At 38.0% G+C, this 19490-nt stretch overlaps 1 protein-coding gene across 8 annotated transcripts in view; it reads right to left on the bottom strand.

Moving 5' to 3' along the window:
- The window catches only part of RYK (receptor like tyrosine kinase), a 33886-nt gene extending 14988 nt beyond the window's left edge, over positions 1-18898 (bottom strand). For 4 of the 8 annotated variants that reach the window (XM_026691584.2, XM_026691721.2, XM_026691654.2 and 1 more), the window contains exons 1-6: positions 18523-18898; positions 7591-7712; positions 6580-6679; positions 3495-3629; positions 2520-2576; positions 878-1022 (exon numbers count right to left, since the gene is read on the bottom strand). In XM_026691584.2, coding sequence (XP_026547369.2) covers positions 878-1022; positions 2520-2576; positions 3495-3629; positions 6580-6679; positions 7591-7712; positions 18523-18751 — 788 coding nt within the window. In that variant the 5' untranslated portion in view covers positions 18752-18898. The remainder of the gene's footprint in view (positions 1-877; positions 1023-2519; positions 2577-3494; positions 3630-6579; positions 6680-7590; positions 7713-18522) is intronic. The other 4 variants (XM_087964957.1, XM_087964959.1, XM_087964958.1 and 1 more) reach the window with 1 other exon arrangement.
- Positions 18899-19490: the final 592 nt, after the last annotated feature.

Here is a 19490-nt window from a genome sequence, read left to right as displayed (position 1 = left end):
GGAGACAATAGCATATTTCTTATCTATTTTACTATTATACACATATCCATATTGGTCTATTTCCTTCCATGCAGTCACTACTAAAACGAAAAAGGCTGAGAGAAGATAACTAAGAAATGCTCTATTAGGAGCTACGGTACCTTCTAAGACTGCTTGGTTGGAACAAAATATGTGGTCCATTTGCTAACTTGCAGAACATGACACTGACATAATATATAGTTGTTTATCAATAATTTATGAATATAATTTCCTAATTATAAAAAATGTGGTTTGATACTAGGGTACCTTCAAGAAGATTAGTTTGTTCAATTATTATTGTGCTAATAATTTCGTCTGTTATGCACTAATTACAGCAAAGGCAAAATAACGGACATCATCAGAGTATGAGCCTTGATAATTAGAAGAAACACATCCAATATGAACACTATAGGAAAACTAACCTGTATATATCTTTATTACTGTTTTCATGTCTTATATTGTAGATGTTTCGTCCACTTTGTGAACTAACAACTAGCATATGATTTTGGCAGTGTATGCATATAATAAATAAGTTATATGTTGCCATTTTAAGCCTACCCTATTACTTTAATTTTTATAGCTATCTATCTCATGCATGTGACTCTTGGCAGCACACATAATTAAAATACAATGTTAAACAATCAATATAACTCAAACACAACCACTAAAATACAATTAAAAACATTTAAAACAACTTTGGCATCTCTCATTTTTAGCATATTTCTCATCCCTTTGAAGGAAAATCAGAGGCACAAAGCTGGATAATCAGAGAATGGTTGCCACAGGTAACTTAAGAATCATATTTGCTTTTTAAAATTGGATCAGTCTTGCACAGACAAAAAAGGAAAGACCCTTTTACCTGTCTTCTAATTCTATTCTTTTCATACTGTGAAGATGCAAAACAGCTAGTATTATTGCTACCAGGAATATGACTGCACAGCAAACTCCAACACTGATATAAAACACACGCGTAGAAGTGGTGGGAGCTGCATTTACAGGATCAACTGAAATTGAACATAAAATTCAACAATTAGTGAAAATTAAATGCACATATCTGACAGATCTTAGCTCAAGAAAAAAGGGGACGTGGTGGCTCAGTGGCTAAGACGCTGAGCTTGTCAATCTGAAAGGTTGTCAGTTCGGTGGTTTGAATCCCAGCGGCGCGTAATGAAGTGAACTCCCATTACTTGCCCCAGCTTCTGCCAACCTAGCAGTTCGAAAGCATGTAAAAATGCAAGAAGAAAAATGTGGGACGATAACAGCATTCCATGAGCCTTCGCATTTAGTTATGCGAGCCACATGGCCACGGAATTGTCATCAGACAGCGCTGGCTCTTCAGCTTAAAAACGGAGATGAGCACCACTCCCGTTGGGAATGACTAGCACATATGGCAAGGGGAACCTTTATCTACCTCAAGAAAAAGAATATGTTATGCGGCATTATGTTATATAGAGCTCAAATTTGTATTTGCAGAACTTTAAATTTTAAAAGTGCATTTATGCCAGATTTAAATTTGGTTATATTCAGTACATAACAAATATAAAATTATTTATGTATAAACGTAACTGATAGCAAAATTTAATATACAGACTATTGAATTGGTTACTATAAAAACAACATGGCAAGAATATAATAATATGACATTGGAACAGCTTATTTGTTTATTCCTGTGTGGATCTATATAATCCATTCATGAAGACTCAGTGGCTAGCAATCAAAAACAGCATGAAATAAAAAGACCTCCATTCCAAATATCTATAAAATAGTAAAGGCATTCATAACGTAAAAATAAATTAAGAATATATATTTTATTTATGTGGCTGCTCAGCTGTGACAATGCAGTTTTTGTGGCATACAAAAGTCTGTGTCTGCCAGATTCTGCTCTTCATTCAAAATATTCCCTGTTGCTGAATAACCAGATTTACTAATAGGTACACTCAAATAGGCTGGAAAGCTGTCTTAGGATTTTACTTCATTATATTGATAATGCTTAAGCACAAACTGCTAATTTGGTTATAATTCTTAAGAGTAGGAGATGACCAGGCTGAGGTGGTCAAATACATCATCAATCTGGAGTCCCCAGGCACCCATATGTAAGCATGGGATGTAAGTTCAGCCTCCACTTGAAATTTGTTGGCTCTTATTTGGCACCAAGTTGCCTCGACCATTAGTAGTTCAGATTCTTGAACATAGGTAGCATGAAATAAACATGTAGTGCTATCCTGGCACCTGATTTCTTGCTGCTGACACTTAGCGCCCAATATAGTGTCCAAATACTAAGTAACTTAGGATCTTTAAATGAATAACAGGAATGAAAAAAAGAGTTTGAAAGTCTGAGCAAATTTTCTTAATTCAACAGAAGTTTGGGAAGAATTTAGTTTCTGATTCCTATATGAGCAGATAATTCAAAAAGAATATATATGACTCTTTTCATGCAAATAATAACATGAATTAAAATAAGGAGCAAAAATCCCCATCATTGTGTATAAACATTTACTTACAAATGGCTTTAGTGTTATTTTTGTCTAATATTGGCAACTTTACTTCCAAATCAAGTTCTAAAGATAAAAGGAGAAAAGGGGCATTTTAGATAAATTTTCTTATAAATTCTTTTATTAGACGAGAATTAAAAAAATAAGTTACCCAAGCACCAACAGAAACACAAAGCTTTGGAAGTTTGGTAATTTAAAAAATTCTACCCAATCCATGATCTACAGAGGAAATACCATAGCATGTAGTACCATTGCCTCCAAACCTCCAGTAACAAAGGAATTACAATTTATGTAGCTGATTTGATATATATAAAAACAAAATACTCTCATATAAATATAATTATTTCATAGGGAACAGGGAGAAATATAAACTAAAATTAAATTGAGAATGTATTATGATCCCAGGAAAGAAAGAGATAAATAGTTGAATGAATTTGCCAACTTATTTCAAGGAAACATAATATTTAACTTTCTAAATTCAATTCATATTCTGAATTCAAATCCTGATTTTTTTATATACTTAAAAATGTAAATTATTGGGGGAAAAAGTCTTGTGAAACCGCTGTAATCAATAAAAAATATTTATACATAATATTGAAACATATTAAAATAGTTTAGTAGTTATTATCTAGCAGGAAATTGTAAACAATGATAAAAAGACAATTTACAATTTCACTGTAGTTATCGGTTACTATTGCATTTCATTTCATTTCCATTAATTTATGAATATTGACAAAAATATTGTTATTGAAAATCTAAATTATCTCTCACAAGCACATAATTCTGTTGTCCTCAATACTTTATTTCTACCATAGTAGCTATCTATTTTAGTGGCAAAACCTACAAACTAATTTTCTGCACTTTAAAGTGGTGAATTTAAAAAAAGAGGTGCAGTGATAGAGTGCTTTCCAATGGAGAAGTTTCTATGAAAAGTTTGCAATTGATTTCTTGCAAAATAAAAAAAGCAAAAAAGCTGTAACTTACTTTTATGACACATTTTCCTCCGTTTGAAATTTAATACTGTGATATTTTTAGAAGTATTAACAGTCATGTTGAGTTGCATTAGTACTGTAACATCAAAGTCTAACTTGCCAGTACAAGACAGTTCCATCCGAAATACTATAAATTGAAAGATAAAACAAAATGGCTAATCTTACTGTTTTAAATGTCTTCAAAACTTTTCTATAATTTAAAAATCAAAGATAACTATAATTTAGAAACCACGATTCTTTCATTATCTTTGTTTCCAAATCACATACATTTTTTTGCATCATCAACCTGTTATTTACTTATTCCAGTGAGTGGGCCACCATATATCCTTACAAAACATGAACATGATAAGCTCAAATGGCTTGATTAAACAGCAGCAAAATCTGGCAGCATCTTTCTTTAACCTATCATACTCTACAACTACGAAAAAAAGATGGCACTTCCTTGGTCAATGTAGAACAGAAGTACCCAGAGATTTTGGTTTTACTCAGGTAACCTATTTTATCTTCTTTCTTATTGGAAAAAGAAACAGGAATTCCTGGTAGCATCCTATTACGATACTAATAAGAAGTACATCTACTTTCTGAACATCTACTGGGATCAAGAAGAAAGGTCTTATTTGTGGTGGCTCCTTCCCTATGGAATATAATTATTGTGGAGATGGAATCTGTCCCCATCTTGATACTTTTCTGGAACATCCTGAAAACACGGTTCTCTCAGTAGGCCTGGGCACCCAGGTTGATATGGCTAGTTTGATATCTCTGTTGCCACTGTGGGGGATGGGGGGGGTGTTTAGGGGCTTTATAATATAATTTTTAAACCATTCAGACCCTGTGCGAGCTGGATGGCAATGTAATTTTTTTTATCAGTCAATCAATAAAATCAAAGCATGATGGAAAAGGGAGGTAACAGATTTCCTTTATTATTATTCATCCGACATGCAGAGGTAACAATGTTTGGTTTTGTAACTAAAAAAATCAACCAATAATTGTAGATCCTGACTTTGAATAATCTACTAATTTTTATTTATTATTATTACATTTATTTGCCACCTCTCTTGCAGTTAAAGGCGACTAGTAAGAAGTAAACAATAGTTTTCTACCATTCAGAATAAAATAAAAAACAACGGATTAATGTAAGAAGCTACTATTGGAAAAAAAATGCCCTCTATACAAATCACATTTCTTTCAGGGAAGAAAACAGTTGACTAGATCCCATTCATTATAAATTAGGATAAATCAAAATTGCAACATTTTATTGGAGAAAAAAACAGGAATTCCTGGTTGCATCCTATTACGATACTTAATAAGAAGTACATCTACTTCCTGAACATCTACTGGGATCAAGAAGAAAGATCTTATTTGTGGTAGCTCCTTCCCTATGGAATATAATTATTGTGGAGATGGAATCTGTCCCCATCTTTTTATTACTACTACTACTACTATTATTATTATTATTATTATTATTATTATTAATTATTATTGTTGTTGTTGTTGTTACCGTGTTTCTCATAAAATAAGGCCAAGTCTTATATTTTTTTGAGCCCCGAAAAAATGGCTAGGCCGTCTTTTCGGGGGTGACTTAATTCCCCCCCTTGCATCTTCATCTAGAGCGCCCTGCGGGCAGCCTCGCCACCAGCTGCTCCTAACGGGTGATCATGGCGAAGCGCAGACAGCTCCCTACTCCCACCAAACACCTTTGCTGCAGACCCAAGACCTTTGGCACCTGCTGCTGTTGCTTTCCCTTCTGCCCATTCCGCCGCCACGTTTGGAGCTGCCGCTTCCGTGTTTGGAGTGCCGCTGCCATTTGGAGTGCTGTCGCCATTTGGAGCACCGCCATCATGTTTGGAGCTGCCACTTCCGTATTTGGAGCTGCCGTCGTGTTTGGAGTGGTGGCGGCACTTCAAATGGCGGTGGTGCTCCAAACAGCGGCAGTGCTCCAAACGCGGAAGCGGCATCTCCAAACGTGGCGGCATCTCCAAATGCGGACATGGCAACTCCAAACAGCGGCAATGCTCCAAACAGCGGTGGGGTTCCAAACGCGGAAGTGGCAGCTCCAAACGCAGCAGCAGCTCCAAATGCGGAAGCGGTAGCTCCGAACAGCAGCAGTGCTCCAAACAGCGGCAGCGCTCCAAACGTGGAAGCAACAGCTTCAAACGCAGCGGCAGCTCCAAATGCAGAAGCGGCAGCTCCAAATGCAGAAGCGGCAGCTCCAAACGCAGCGGCAGCTCCAAATGCAGAAGCGGCAGCTCCAAACGGCAGCGGTGCTCCAAACGTGGAAGTGGCAGCTCCAAACGTGGCGGTGGCATGGGCACAAGGGAAATCAACAGCAGCGGGCGCTGAAGGTCTTGGATCTGCCGCAAAGGTGCTTGGCAGGAGTAGGGAGCTCTCCGCGCTCTGCCATGATCGCCCATTAGGAGCAGCTGGTGGAGAGGAATTGCTGCCCGCGGGGCGCTCCTAATGGCAAGTCCCCCGCCCTTCCCCCCATTTTGCATGTTTTAAAATAGGCCTAAATTTGGGGGAGGGGCTTAATTTGATTTTATGCCTAGAAAACATGCTGGGTCTTCCTATTGGGGGAGGTCGTATTGTTGGAGAAACACGGTATTATTATTATTATTATTATATTTATCATTATTTATCATTTTATCATTATCATTATTATTCAGAAAAATATCAAAATTAAGTACTTGAGGATACAACAAATTAAATGCAAGATGTAGTAAAAAAAATCCAATGACAAATAATAACTCAAGAACAAAATGTGAGTAAATTAGCATGAAATATCAATTCATTTATAAACAGAACATGTTTTAAATTATATTTTGCATATGAAGATGGATAAAGGGTGAAAATTGGAAGTAAAATCAATTTCCTAAAACGAGGCAAGAAATGCTCTAATACAATGACTGTGTCTATGTTAAGTTGCTTTTCCACTCCACCCCAAACTAACAAATTCTATAGAATTCTCATGTGTGTGTGTGTGTGTGTGTCCCATGTCCATGTGTGTGTCCATTAAAGTAAACAGTTAACTGTATTTGAATATTCTGTTGTCTGCCAGATCTAATGGAAAATGCACTCACCTGATAAAGTTCGAGGAACTTCTCCTTGTTCAGAAATATTTACCTGTGGCATATCCATAGCCAACAGATTATCTACTTGAAATCCCAGTTTATATTCAATCTATAATAATAAGCAGAAAGATATCAAACTAAAAATATGTTCAACAAAAGATTATGTTTCAAGTTAGTTACACTGTTTACAAAACATGTTTGTTAGGTGCCAATATCATATCTGAGGGAGAGATTTAGATAAAAAAATGAGAATGCTTTGTAAATCACTTTTATACCAAGAAGCAGGAATAATCAAAGAGAATGAATCAAAAATTATTTTATATAGAAAAATACACATTCATTTCTTCATAAATATATTCAATGTTTAAATATTTAATACTTTTTGCTTTATTAAACTAGGTGATAAAATATACATGTTGGAATAGTAGTGAAATATTTAATCTTTGAATCATACTGAAATACATAAGAAACCAAGAAATACCACATATTGCACTCATTATTTCACTCATAATGGAATTGATGTTATTTGAATTGTCATCTATAGTTCACCAAAATTGAATTAAATACATTTATATATATTAGGTATGTACCAACACAGATTTCCATCTGGAATAATTTAAAGCTCGTAAATTCACAAAAGAACTCTATTATTCCTATATGGGATTGTAGAATACAATAACAGAGCTGGAAGGGACACTGGAAGTCTTCTAATGCAATCCCCTGCTCAGGCTGGAAACTCATACCATTTCAGACAAATGGTTGTCCAATCTCTTCTTAAAAACTTCTGGAGGCAAGTTGTTCGATCGATTAATTGTTCTAACTGTCAGGGAATTTCTTCTTAGTTCTAGGTTTCTTGTCTCCTTGATTAGTTTCCATCCTTTATTTGTCCTGCCTGCAGGTGCTTTGGAGAATAGCTCGAGTCTCTGTGGAAACCCCTGAGTGATTTTTTTTTTTTTTTACAAATCTCAGTTACAGCTATACAATAAATTATTTTGCAAACTGAAGATAGCTTTTGCTTACCTTAGACTTTGCATGCCAAGTGAAATGAAGGTTGGTTGTCTCTACTGGTACTTGTAGATTAAATGACAAAGCGAAGTGATTGATAAGGTCATTTCTCACATAATAAAGTTCTGCATCAATACCTAAATATTTTAAAATGATAAAAGAAGGTTGAAAACAGTTGCAAAATCAGTTCAAGAAAAAGCTTACTGCTGTACTTTTTCAGGAGAAACAAGCTAATGTTTAATGTCAATAAAACATCACAAAAACATACATATGTTATCACTTCTGAGAAACATCATTGTAGAAGGTAATAATTATATTGTCACCTTCTTCAGTCTTTTTAAGTGATAAAGTAGCTCTGTTCATCTTAAATACTGTCAAACTTTTTTTTTTTTTTTTTGCAGATGTTGCCCTGACACATATATTTCCTTCTTGGTGACAAATACTAAGATATTGTACTATAAATTACAATTTATTTGTTCTATCCCACCCTTATACACTGTCCCGCTACCTCCTTCCCATAATTTAAGGTGTATGGCAGGAGAGATTAAATGTAAGGCAAGACTGAAAGCAGATATTAGTAAATTTCTTTTGAACTGAGCTTAAGTGTTGGAATAGCCTAGAGCTGATAGAATAGCATGGGATTCATGGAAGGTCACCCAACTGATTTTAAGATATTTATTATCTCTCTCAGATTAGCATATCCCACAGTGATCCTGCTGAAAAGAAACACTGGAAGAGTAATGTACCCACTGTCTTGAACTCCTGATGGAAAAGTAGGCTATAAAACAAGTAAACAAGGCACTCCAATAATGTTTTCTTGGCAGAAATATAGAAATCACATATTAAAATAGTTTTAAAATGTGGTTTCTTCCTCCTCCTCAAATGTACTGACATGAAAAAGTTTATTCTAGTATTGTTGGTTTGGAGAAATAAAGTGTATATGTTTGAATTATGAAATGTTTTGTAAGGATATAGAATTGAAATATTGGATATTCTGAGAGGAACATGTGAAGTAAATATGCATGGCATATTCTATTTATTCAATAGTATCCTTCAATATTGAATAGTGAATAAAGCAGAAAATAATACTGTTTAATGAATTTATGAATAAATAACAGGGGATTGAAATCTGAACAGTTCTGTTACAATGTAATGCCACAGATAATGAAGCAGCAAACAATAAGATTTTGAGTCTATGAGAATTGGGAGGCCAGATTCCAAAATCTACAATAGTAGTTGTTAGGAACGTAAGTCACCTAACATTTGGGTTGGAAATATATAAACCAGGATAGACATTTTAATACTGTCTCTTTAAGGGAATGCTAAAATTATAATTGGGTGTGGTTGCCCAAACGGCCATAAGATGGAACCAGAAACCTGGTCTGTTTGTTCTGTTCTGTCCTTTTCTGGAGAGTGTTGCCGTTCCTGTATTGACTGTTATTGATCATCGTTATTCTTGGATTTGATGTAAGTCTTTTACTGAACTGTTTTTGATACTGGACTTTGATATTTGGATTATCCCTGGACTGAAAACTGACTGCTTTAACCGTGAATGACTTGGACTGTTTTGTTGAACTTTGCTTAACCGTTTTACTGGAAGTAAAAACCTACATTTTACTATACAGTGTATCTGTGTGCTGATTGTGTGTTATTCTTCACCACTCTCACTACGTCTCCCTGTGTGCGCTCATTCTCCTAATGGGGAATTACCTCAACAATTGTTTTCACAATGCACAACAGGACTGTATTTTATTTTTTTCGCAGCACAAAAACCACTCTCCAATCCAGCTGACAGGTACCATACAAAGATGTTTTTTGGGCAAACTGAAGCCCTGGGATTGCAATTTGTTTTTCACCCCATAGCACCCAGGCTGGGCACACTTCATCAGCAATAGGAACAAGAAAATGGTGAAGGTCAGAAGTATATAGTATATATGCCGTCAGAATACAAGGGAGTGAGGGTGACTGCATTTTTTTGCCAGAAAATGGAAGTAAACAGAGCCCAAAATGTGATAATGTGACTGTGAGGGTGGTAGTGACTATTGGAACTTTGAATCTGTAGTAAATAGCCCTGGGGAGATCTTTCTTAATTTTTATGGTCCCTGAGCGACCAATCATAAATTGAGCACTATCTGTAAAGGAGTCAACATTCAAGATACCTTAGCTTAGAAGATATTTCCTATTTACAAAAGCTACTAAAACTTAAATCTGCACTATTGTCATTACCATGTTTGGAAAGTAATAGGACTTGATGGGTAATAGTAGAAATGAGACACATAATTGAAAAATGACCAAACAATATCAAATAAGGAGACATAACAATGTGTGAAAACTATTTTACAATATATTTTAACTTCATATGCTATCAAAATAAAGTATAGGAGTTTAAAGTCATACATGAAAAGTGAGATGCTAAAAATTTAAGCTGGTTTTAGAAAAAAACTAAAGGATAAAAAATATTGCTGAAATGTGTTGGTTAATTAAGAAAACCAAAAAGATTATTTACACAAAGATTATTTATTCATTCAACCTACAGTGTTATAAATATAGAGAGGGAACTTGGAAGAAGAGCTTTTTCTCTGGTAATATTACACTAATAACTAGAGCATACAAAACATTTGCTAAACCAATACTTGAATACAGTTCATCAGTATGGAACCCACATTACGTATCTGATATTAACACAGTTGAGAAAGTCCAGAAATATTTCACAAGAAGAGTTCTCCACTCCTCTACTCGTTGCAGAATACCTTATGTCACCAGACTCGAAATTCTAGACCTAGAAAATCTAGAACTATGCCTCCTTCGGTCCGATCTAAGTATAGTATATAAAACCATACATTGCAATGTCCTACCTGTCAATGAATACTTCAGCTTCAACCATAACAATACAAGAGCAAACAATAGATACAAACTCAAGTTTAATCGCATCAAACTTGATTGCAGGAAATACAACTTCAGCAACAGAGTGGTCAATGTCTGGAATACTCTACCTGACTCTGTGGTTTCTTCCCCAAACCCCAAAAACTTTAACCTTAGACTGTCTGCTATTGACCTCACCCCATATTCTTATATGTATCCATGTATTCATAACTATGTTTTTACTTATACCTATTATCTTGTAAACAATTGACAAAGAAAATGTAGAATAAGAAGTTGAACATAAATTTAAACCTGGAGGGAAAAAATCAATAACCTGCATCTTGCTGATGACACTACTCTTGGAGCTGAAAATTCAAATGATTTGGAAGCTCATCTTATTTAAGTCAATAAGCATAGTGAAAAAAATGGGACCAAGAGTAAATATAAAGCCCAAACTAATGGCAGTTAGAGCACCAAGTGACAGAACTGACAATTAAGTTAGTATAGTAATGGACACTTTTAGAGTCAATTATTAACACTAAAGATCCAGCAGTCAAGAAATATGTCACCAATAGTACTTGACTGAGTAGAAATTAATATCTTGAAAAAAATAAGTACCATGCCATGTTTATACTACAAAGATGAAAATGGTGCAGACAGTAGTTTTTCCTATCACAATCTATGGAAGCAAAACTTGGGAGTTTGGAGCAGAATAATAGAGTGCTTACAATTATGAATAGACAGTATTTCTGAAAAGACCATGGATAGAAAAGCGGCAAACAAATTTAACACAGAAAAAAATAATTCAAAATTCTAATTTGAGGCACAAATGACCAATCTGAAACTCGCCTATTATGAACATGTTATACAAACATATAGGTTTCCTGAGAAATCTATAATACTTGAAAAAGTGGAACAAAAATGAAAGGATGACAGAAGAAAGGCAGATGGACCCATTCAGTGGCCAGAAGGCACCATGGAAAGACCTGAAGAGCAAGGATGGAAGAAATTATTTTAGAGAAAGTCCACCTGTGTGATCGCTAAGAACTGACATCAATCAATGACATCAGATATATGACGACTTGCAACATCAATGTCTTACTATTATAAGCAGACAATGGCATGTTACTATATTAGCTAACAACCCAAACAATTTGCCAGAAGAAATATTAGATAAACCATAGAATACAATAAGGACTTAATTATAACACAATTATCCCAAGGGGGAGGGGGAGAACATTGGTTTATTGAAGCTCAATGACGGCTAGAAACAGTATACAGGAACTTGAAGACTTAATTTCCTGTTCCTGTCATGCAGCTTTTGCATGGATGAAATTTCTGCTCCTGTTGCTTGGGAGATTGGTTGGGGGAGTGGAAACTGGAAGGGAGCATGTTGCTTCTGGAATGCTTATGGTAGTATAGTTTTCTCTTTCTTTCTCCCTCCCTCTGTTTCTCATCTCTCTCTCTCCTCCATGGCAAGAGCAGCAGCGTCAGTGTCTCCGGAGAAAAGTCGCACGCCCTTCCTCCAATATTCCTCTTGTCTGGCCTTGAGTAGCCTCACGCAGCACCAAACTCAGCACCAAATTTAGGGTGTTTCACAAATGAGGAGCCATTTGTGAAGCATGCTAAGTTTAAAGGTGCTGCACAGCGTGCCTCCCCCCATATTTCTCTTGCTGCGAGCAGCCTCGTGCTGTGCAGGACCTTTAATTAGCGCATTTTACAAATGAGAAGGGGATTCCAAGTGCTATTGCCAATACTGCCTCATTTGTGAAGCGCACCTCCCCCCCCCCATATTTCTCTCACTGCGAGCAGCCTCACGCTGCACAGGACCTTTAAACTTAGCGCATTTCACAAATGAGAAGGGGATTCCAGTGCCATTGCTGCCACCGCCTCATTTGTGAAGTGCACTAAGATTAAAGGTGCTGTGCAGCGCATCTCCCCCCCATATTTCTCTTGCTGCGAGCAGCCTCACGCTGCACAGGACCTTTAAACTTAGCACATTTCACAAATGAGAAGGGGATTCTAGCACCATTGCCGCCACCGCCTCCTTTGTGAAGCGCACCTCCTCCATATTTCTCTCACTGTGAGCAGCCTCACGCTGCGCGGCACCTTTAAACTTAGCACATTTCACAAATGAGAAGGAGATTCCAGTGCTATTGCTGCCACCTCATTTGTGAAGCATGCTAAGTTCAAAGGTGCTGCGCAGCATGCCTCTCTGCCCCTATATTTCTCTTGTTGCGAGCAGCCTCGTGCTGCACGGCACTTTTAAACTTAGTGCACTTCACATTTGAGGCACTGGTGGCAATGGCGCTGGTGTCCCCTCCTCCCCATTTGTGAAGCACACAAAGTTGAAATGTGCTGCACAAGAGGCAGGCTACAGGGTGAGGCCGCACTCGACCATCTTTCCCAGGCCCGCTTACCAAAGTGGGCACCACACTGTACTTACCGGCTGCTGAAGTGGCCGAGCCGAGCAGGAGGCAGAGGCGGATCTACCGGTAGGTTGGTAGGTCAGACAGGCGGGAGGCAGGCACAGGGCAACTTAAGGCCGCAGCGATCGGATGGCAGTCAACAACACTTCCCAGCCTCGCTTCCCCAAGGGAAAAACATAGTGAGGGGAGGAAAGGCAAGCTGTTGAGCCCCAGCCCAGGGCTTGCATACCTGGGAGGGGGGGATGCAGCGGCAGCGAGATGGCAATGGCGATGGTTGCAATGGTGTCCAAGGAAGGCAATGGCAGCGATTCTGGTGGCATCAGGGCTTCCAGGACCAGCTCCCCACCCCGCCGCCCATCAGCTGTTTGTGTGGGCAAGAAGGATGGGGAGGAGCGGGGCCAGCCAGTGGCGCGATTTGCCGGTTCTCCAAATTGCGCAGAATCATAACAATCGGTTCTATAGAACCAGACAGAACCGGTAGAATCCCATCCCTGACTAACATTAACATCAGTCAAGCCTCATTACTTAATCACTTTTCAGATTAAAAAAAATAGTGTTCTGTTGGAGAGATTAAGGCGCTTTGGATTGGCAAGATTTTTCTATATTCATTGGGCGAGTTCTCTCCACCTCCACATGGTGCTAATGTGACTTTTTAAAAACTTTGCAATATATAAGTTTTTGAATTATACAGAAAAGGGATGGTCAGAATATAGATTTTAGAATGTTATAATGGATTAAGGGTCTAGATTGATTTGAAATTATGCCTTTCATTTAATTAAAACAAATTTTCTCATGAGACAATGACATTTGGTTTGGGTATTTTATGATAATGGGACCTTGAAGGCTGAAGCACTAAAGGGAGTTAGAGAATAAAGAAAAAAATAGAGCAGAATTCTATAATAGAAGCTATTGCACATTTTTTTGGTCAATCTTTGTGAAAAAATAAACAACCTTCCTCATAAAATTGGCAGAGCATGTTACAATGAAGTTGCAGATCAAGAATAAGCTGCAATGAAAATTTTTGAAATTTCTTTGAGGAGAGATTTAGTCTAAGCAATGATGCAGGTACTCCTCAACTTCCAATCACAGCTGGGAACAAAATCTTCATTGTTAAGTGAAGCAGTCATTAAATAAAATGTTCATGTGACTGTTTCACTCAACAACTGCAATCCTGGCATTCCTGGTTCTGGTTGTTAAACAACCTCCTAGGTTTTTAGATGGAATGCCTGCCAAATGGTTTCAACTCTTTGTGGAACGAAAATCCTCCCAGCAGACAGCTCTTTTGGTCTCAAACTTTTGTGCAGCCTGCCAATGGATTTCAGCTGTAGAAATGATGCAGAAATCTTCACAATTTCAGCTTAGTTCCTGCAACCTGCAAAAGGTTTTCCATGCACGGAAGGGAAATCTTTCATGGTGATGCAGAAACAGAGCTGAAATCTTTAGCATTTCAGCTTTGTTCCTGCAGTTCCCTGAAGGATTACTCCTCCCTTCTATGCATGGAAGAGAATTTCTTTGTTCAGCTGCATAAATGGAGCTGAAATCTCCACTGATTTTCTGGGAAAGCTGGCAGAATACATTGAAAATTGCGATCACAAGTTGCTTGGCAATTGGTTGCAAATGTGAGCCAGTTGCCAATCATCCAAAATGCAGTCAAATGACTACAGAGGGGTGGCATAGTGCTATATTTTACAATGGCCAAAAATGTTTTATGTGCTGTAAAACACCTTTTCCAAGGCCATTGTAACTTTGAATGATACTTAAACAACCATAAATCGAAGACTACCTATGTGAAGAAGAATATGGACATACAAATAGAATTGATGGATAATTTATTTTCTGAAGGAGATGTACATCTACTGAAGCAGGAATTGGATTTGGAATTTTTTTTCATATTGGATATACAAGAGAATTTTGCTAAGGTCTTGAAGAATTTCTTTTGAAGGGATGAATAAAAGGACAAATGTTATTTACTGGATAAGCAAAAGAAATTTGTTAAAGTTTTGAAAGACCTGTGACTACAAAATGAGATAAATAGAAAACTAGCTGTGGGGTTCTTTCTGAAAGGATTAAAAGTGAGGATGTTAAAAATTAGGAAAAATTTAAAAAGTTGGTTTATTTGATCAAGGCTAAAGCAGGAAAATAGTTATATTTGGTTTCCCTTGCTGGACTTTTGCTAATAAGGAATTGAAAAGCTTATGGATTTTTAAACATACAAATGAATTATAGGGGAAAGAGTGATTATGTTATTATATTTAGAGATGGTGACAAACTACTAAAATTATTTTTTTATTTGAGGGCAGATGCTCAAGAAGTTATAGAAATCAGGACCAGAATGTCTCTTGTAAAGTGCTACAGTCCTAAAAGGTGATGTCACATGACTGCATCATTTAGTGATGGCAATCCCTGTGATCCTGACTGCCCCTTTTAAGTGAGAATGTAGGTCATTAAGTGAGCATCTCCTCGCAACTTCCTGCTGGCTTCCAACAACCAAAGTCAGTGGAGGACCCATCAGAAAGTTTTAAGTTCTGAATGACTTAAAAGCAGGCTGGCAGGCAAGTAAGTGGAAGAGAGAGTGAGAAGATATGCAGGTGGCTGGGGAAGCTCAGCCTAATGGCAATGCAGCTTGGGATGGCTGCTGCCAACTGGGAGAGGATGTGTGGGTGGCTAGAGAAAGTGTGCAAGTGGCCATAGAGTCTGGCACAAGTGCAGTGAGTCTAGGGTAGACACACAAAGTTCTTTGAGGCAAGGCATGAACACAGAGGGAGCAGGCAATAATTTGTGGATGAGGGAAACGTATTGCAGCAATTTGCAACCTTCACTACCAGATTCCTTTAACTTATGGGTAGCTAAAACAGAATGTTGGCAAACATGATCACATGACCACTGAATGCCCAAATTGTGATCATGTGATTGTGGAAGCATTGGACTACTAACTACTACTCTCATCACCTTCATAACTTTGAACAGTAGATACACTAGTGGTTGTTAACTAACTCCCTGTATACTGAAAGTGAATGAATGAATAAATGCTCAGACTGAGTATTTAAAAAATGACCAACACAAACAATGAGCTAGGTCATATAAAGAATGAAATAGGAATGAATTGCAAAATAAATATAAGAACAAAGAGTGAATTTCTTGGAGATAGAGAAGTCTGAGAAAGTAATGCTTATGCTGAATTAATGAGGAGCTAAGTTTAAAGAATAGCATGCAAAACATGAATCAGTGTATGGATATGATAAAAGCAAAAAAGGTTTGAAAGGAAGAAAAGTACAGGTATTATGAATTGAGTTGGTGTAAATTAGCCTTAAATTTATTTCATTTTTCTTTCTTTCCTTTAATTTCCTCCTCTTTTTCTGTGCTTCACATAACACAGCTTGCCATAAAAGGGAACAGCATCATTAGCACATATGTATGCATGCTTATAGTTCCACATGTAGTGATAAGCTCTGGTTTCTATCAGATCTGTGATAGAAACTATACTGTGAACTATACTGGTGTTTAAATGAATTTCAGTGTGACTGTTTATGATTAAATTGGACTTTGCAGTTCTTTTTGTCAAATATTACATTGTTTCCAACTTCATGTAAGCTTAATTGAGAAAAGGAATTATAAAAACCAACAGGAAATAAACATCCACTATTTTATTCAGACATTTAATGCCAAGTGAAGGATAGACAGTTGTGTGTCTTTCAGATGCTAATTCAGAACTTATAGATTTCTATAGGTAGCATAGCCAATTTTCTGCGCTCCAGGAAAAACGTTCTGCATTAGGCATATTATGGCATTGATTTGGTTTAGTGTGTTGTTTGAACAGACTACAAACCATAGTTTATCAGTTTATTCAACTAATCTCTGAGAGTAGTTACAAAAATTAACCAATGTTGCATTTATGTCTGAACGGAGACACTGAATTATGTTTGCTCTATAAGGCAGATTCAAATGATTATTTATTACTTTATTTATAACATCTCTGATGGTGAAGATAAAGAGTTACTATAGTTTGTCATGCCTAATCTATGTTTTTGGGTGAGGGGACCAAAAGAAAAGCTAAAAAATGTGACATAAGATTTTGCAATAACATGGGAGAATTTATTTGTTCAGTTTATAAGCTGTTTCAGTTATCCAATCAACTCAAGTGATACATAACACATTCTCCCTCTCTGGGTTATATGTGAAGAAATTCAGATAAAAATCTAATCCATTCAACTACCATCCAATGTATATTCTAAACACAGTTAGTCAACTATATACTAGGCACCTATATATATAACAAATCCAAAGATTGTGGGAGAAACTAACAGCAACCTCTATTAATTGCTGCTTGCTGTGATACTACTTTGGGAGAATACTTATTATAGAATAAAGCAGGAGTCCCCAAACTTGGCAACTTTTAAGACTTGTGGATTTCAACTCCCATGTTATGCTGGCTGGAGAATTCTGGGAGTTGAAGTCCACAAGTCTTAAAAGTTGCCAAGTTTGGAGACCTCTGGAATAAAGCATGATTTTCTCACTGACTCTATCTCCACCATAATGGATGTCAAATGGGGTCTATTCTCCTTTACCCAATATCTATTTTAATTACACTGCATAGGTTTGCCAAGTAACAAGTTTCAGTCCTAGGCATTAACACAAACTCAACTCCCTCCCACTACATGTCAATGGTGTTACTATTCTTTTCATGTTTTATGCAGGTTCGCAGGGAGCTTAGCTATCCTTTGCCACCAATAAACACTTATAGTGTTTATTCAAAATGAAGGTTGTCCTACTTACAAAAAATGATGCTCTAACTGCCAATTTAAATGGCAAATTAATTAGATAAAATTGTGCAAACCAAGTGCTTTAAAGTGCTATCTTCTTCCACTTATTCTCCACATGAAATCAACAAATGAAACAATTAGGTATGCATGCTGTAAAGATAACAATTTTGTTTCTGAAGCAGTTAAACTATTCAAGATGGGGATTTAACTTCTGCTCTAAATTATTTCTTCTGAAGGAACTATAAAAACATCATCCTGTCAATAGGAAACAGAAATCATTTCTTGTCAAAGGCATTGGTTTCTACAAAATGAAATCTTAATTTGCAAAGTAACGTTAATTTTGGATTTGGGGTACGACTGCCCGTGACTTTGCTTGGATGGCAAAATCAGGGGAAAATAATCCCAGCCGGCTGTTGACGAAGACAGAATTTGGAAAGTGCTCGGAGAAGCACCTTTAAGTGACCATCAAAACGCAAAGCTAAACCTAAAACGGGCACTCTTCCTCTTCCAAAGTCACGTACATTTGTTTCCACCCCGAAATCCCATCCCAGGCGGTGCGCTCACGGCACAAAGATGGTTAAGTTGCAGGAACGCAGCAAGGCCCAACAAGGAACGAGGGGCCAGGCGATGGGAGAGATAGCTCGGCCGGAGGAAGAGGAATAATACCGACGCCTATCCAGGAGAGACACCCGCCATTTAACCCACCAACCTCCCACACGATCTGAGCCCTTTGACGGCGGGCCTTCTCCCTGGTCCTCGCCAAAAAAAACACACACCCCTACCAAAGAAAGAGACTCTGATTACACGTCAAATCCCTTTCTCTCACTCACTCACACACAAACACACGGGAGCGCGCACCCGAGCCAAGAGTGAGTGCACATCCGCCTCTCACTCACCGATAAGGCGCAGGACCTCTTCTTGACTCATATAAACACTGAGGCCCGGTCCCGTGGCTGGAATGGGTGCCTGGAACGGGCCCTTCTGGCTTTCGGAGCTCGCGGGAGGGAGCAGCAGCAGCAGCAGCAACAACAACAGCAGCGGCAACAGGCGGGAACCGAGGCGGCGGACTAGCCGCGTCTCAGCGGCAGCGTCGAAGCTTCCATCCCGCCGACTGTCCCGCACCATCGCTTGCCCCCGGTTCCCCACAGAGCAGGGGAACCGGGTCCCGGCCCGAGGCCTCACACTCGACGACCGTTCATGCTCCGGCCACGCGCACTCGCGCCCTCCGGGCCGGGTTCATGAGCTCCCTTCCCCGCGCGCGCTCTCGCGCTCCCTTGACCCGCCCCTCTGGTCGAGGAGCCAGCACATCCGACGAGGACAGGCAAGGCCCGGCTCTCTCCGCATGCGCATTTCTCTTTCCCGCGGCCTCTTCGCGCCTGCGCAAAAGAACCTTAACATAAACATGGAAAGTTCTCTTCGGTCGTAGCGCCTTTTCCTCTTGTCAGATTTCTAAAACACAGTAGTGTCCTTCCCAGAATCTGGTACTCGGACCTCACTTATTATCATTGGCACAATTTATTGAGCATAATAAGTTATTTTGTGGAATTAGTTTTGCTGTAGTGGACCGTCCTTTGACCACAGTGGCTGGAAAATTGATACCTGAATTAAATTACCACTTTCTGAATTCTAAAATTATTTCAAAGATGTGTGAATCCAGTCATTGCATGACCTATCCATTTACTGCAGCCTATACCTAAGCAGAACCATTAATAGAAGCTTTATTTGAAGAAAAGAGCCTTTGATGCCTGATGAAAGTAAAAAAAAGAAAGCAGTGTTTTTATAATGTAACAGTTCATATTGTTACATGTATATGTTTTTTATTCAAGAGCATGGTTGGAGAATTCTGAGAATTGAAACAGCATAC

The sequence above is a fragment of the Notechis scutatus genome, chromosome 4 (genome assembly GCF_049901735.1).
Source record: "Notechis scutatus isolate UNSWTSFEM ecotype Mainland chromosome 4, rNotScu1.2, whole genome shotgun sequence".
Taxonomy (NCBI): domain Eukaryota; kingdom Metazoa; phylum Chordata; class Lepidosauria; order Squamata; family Elapidae; genus Notechis; species Notechis scutatus.
This window is presented reverse-complemented; position numbering and strand designations above follow the sequence as displayed.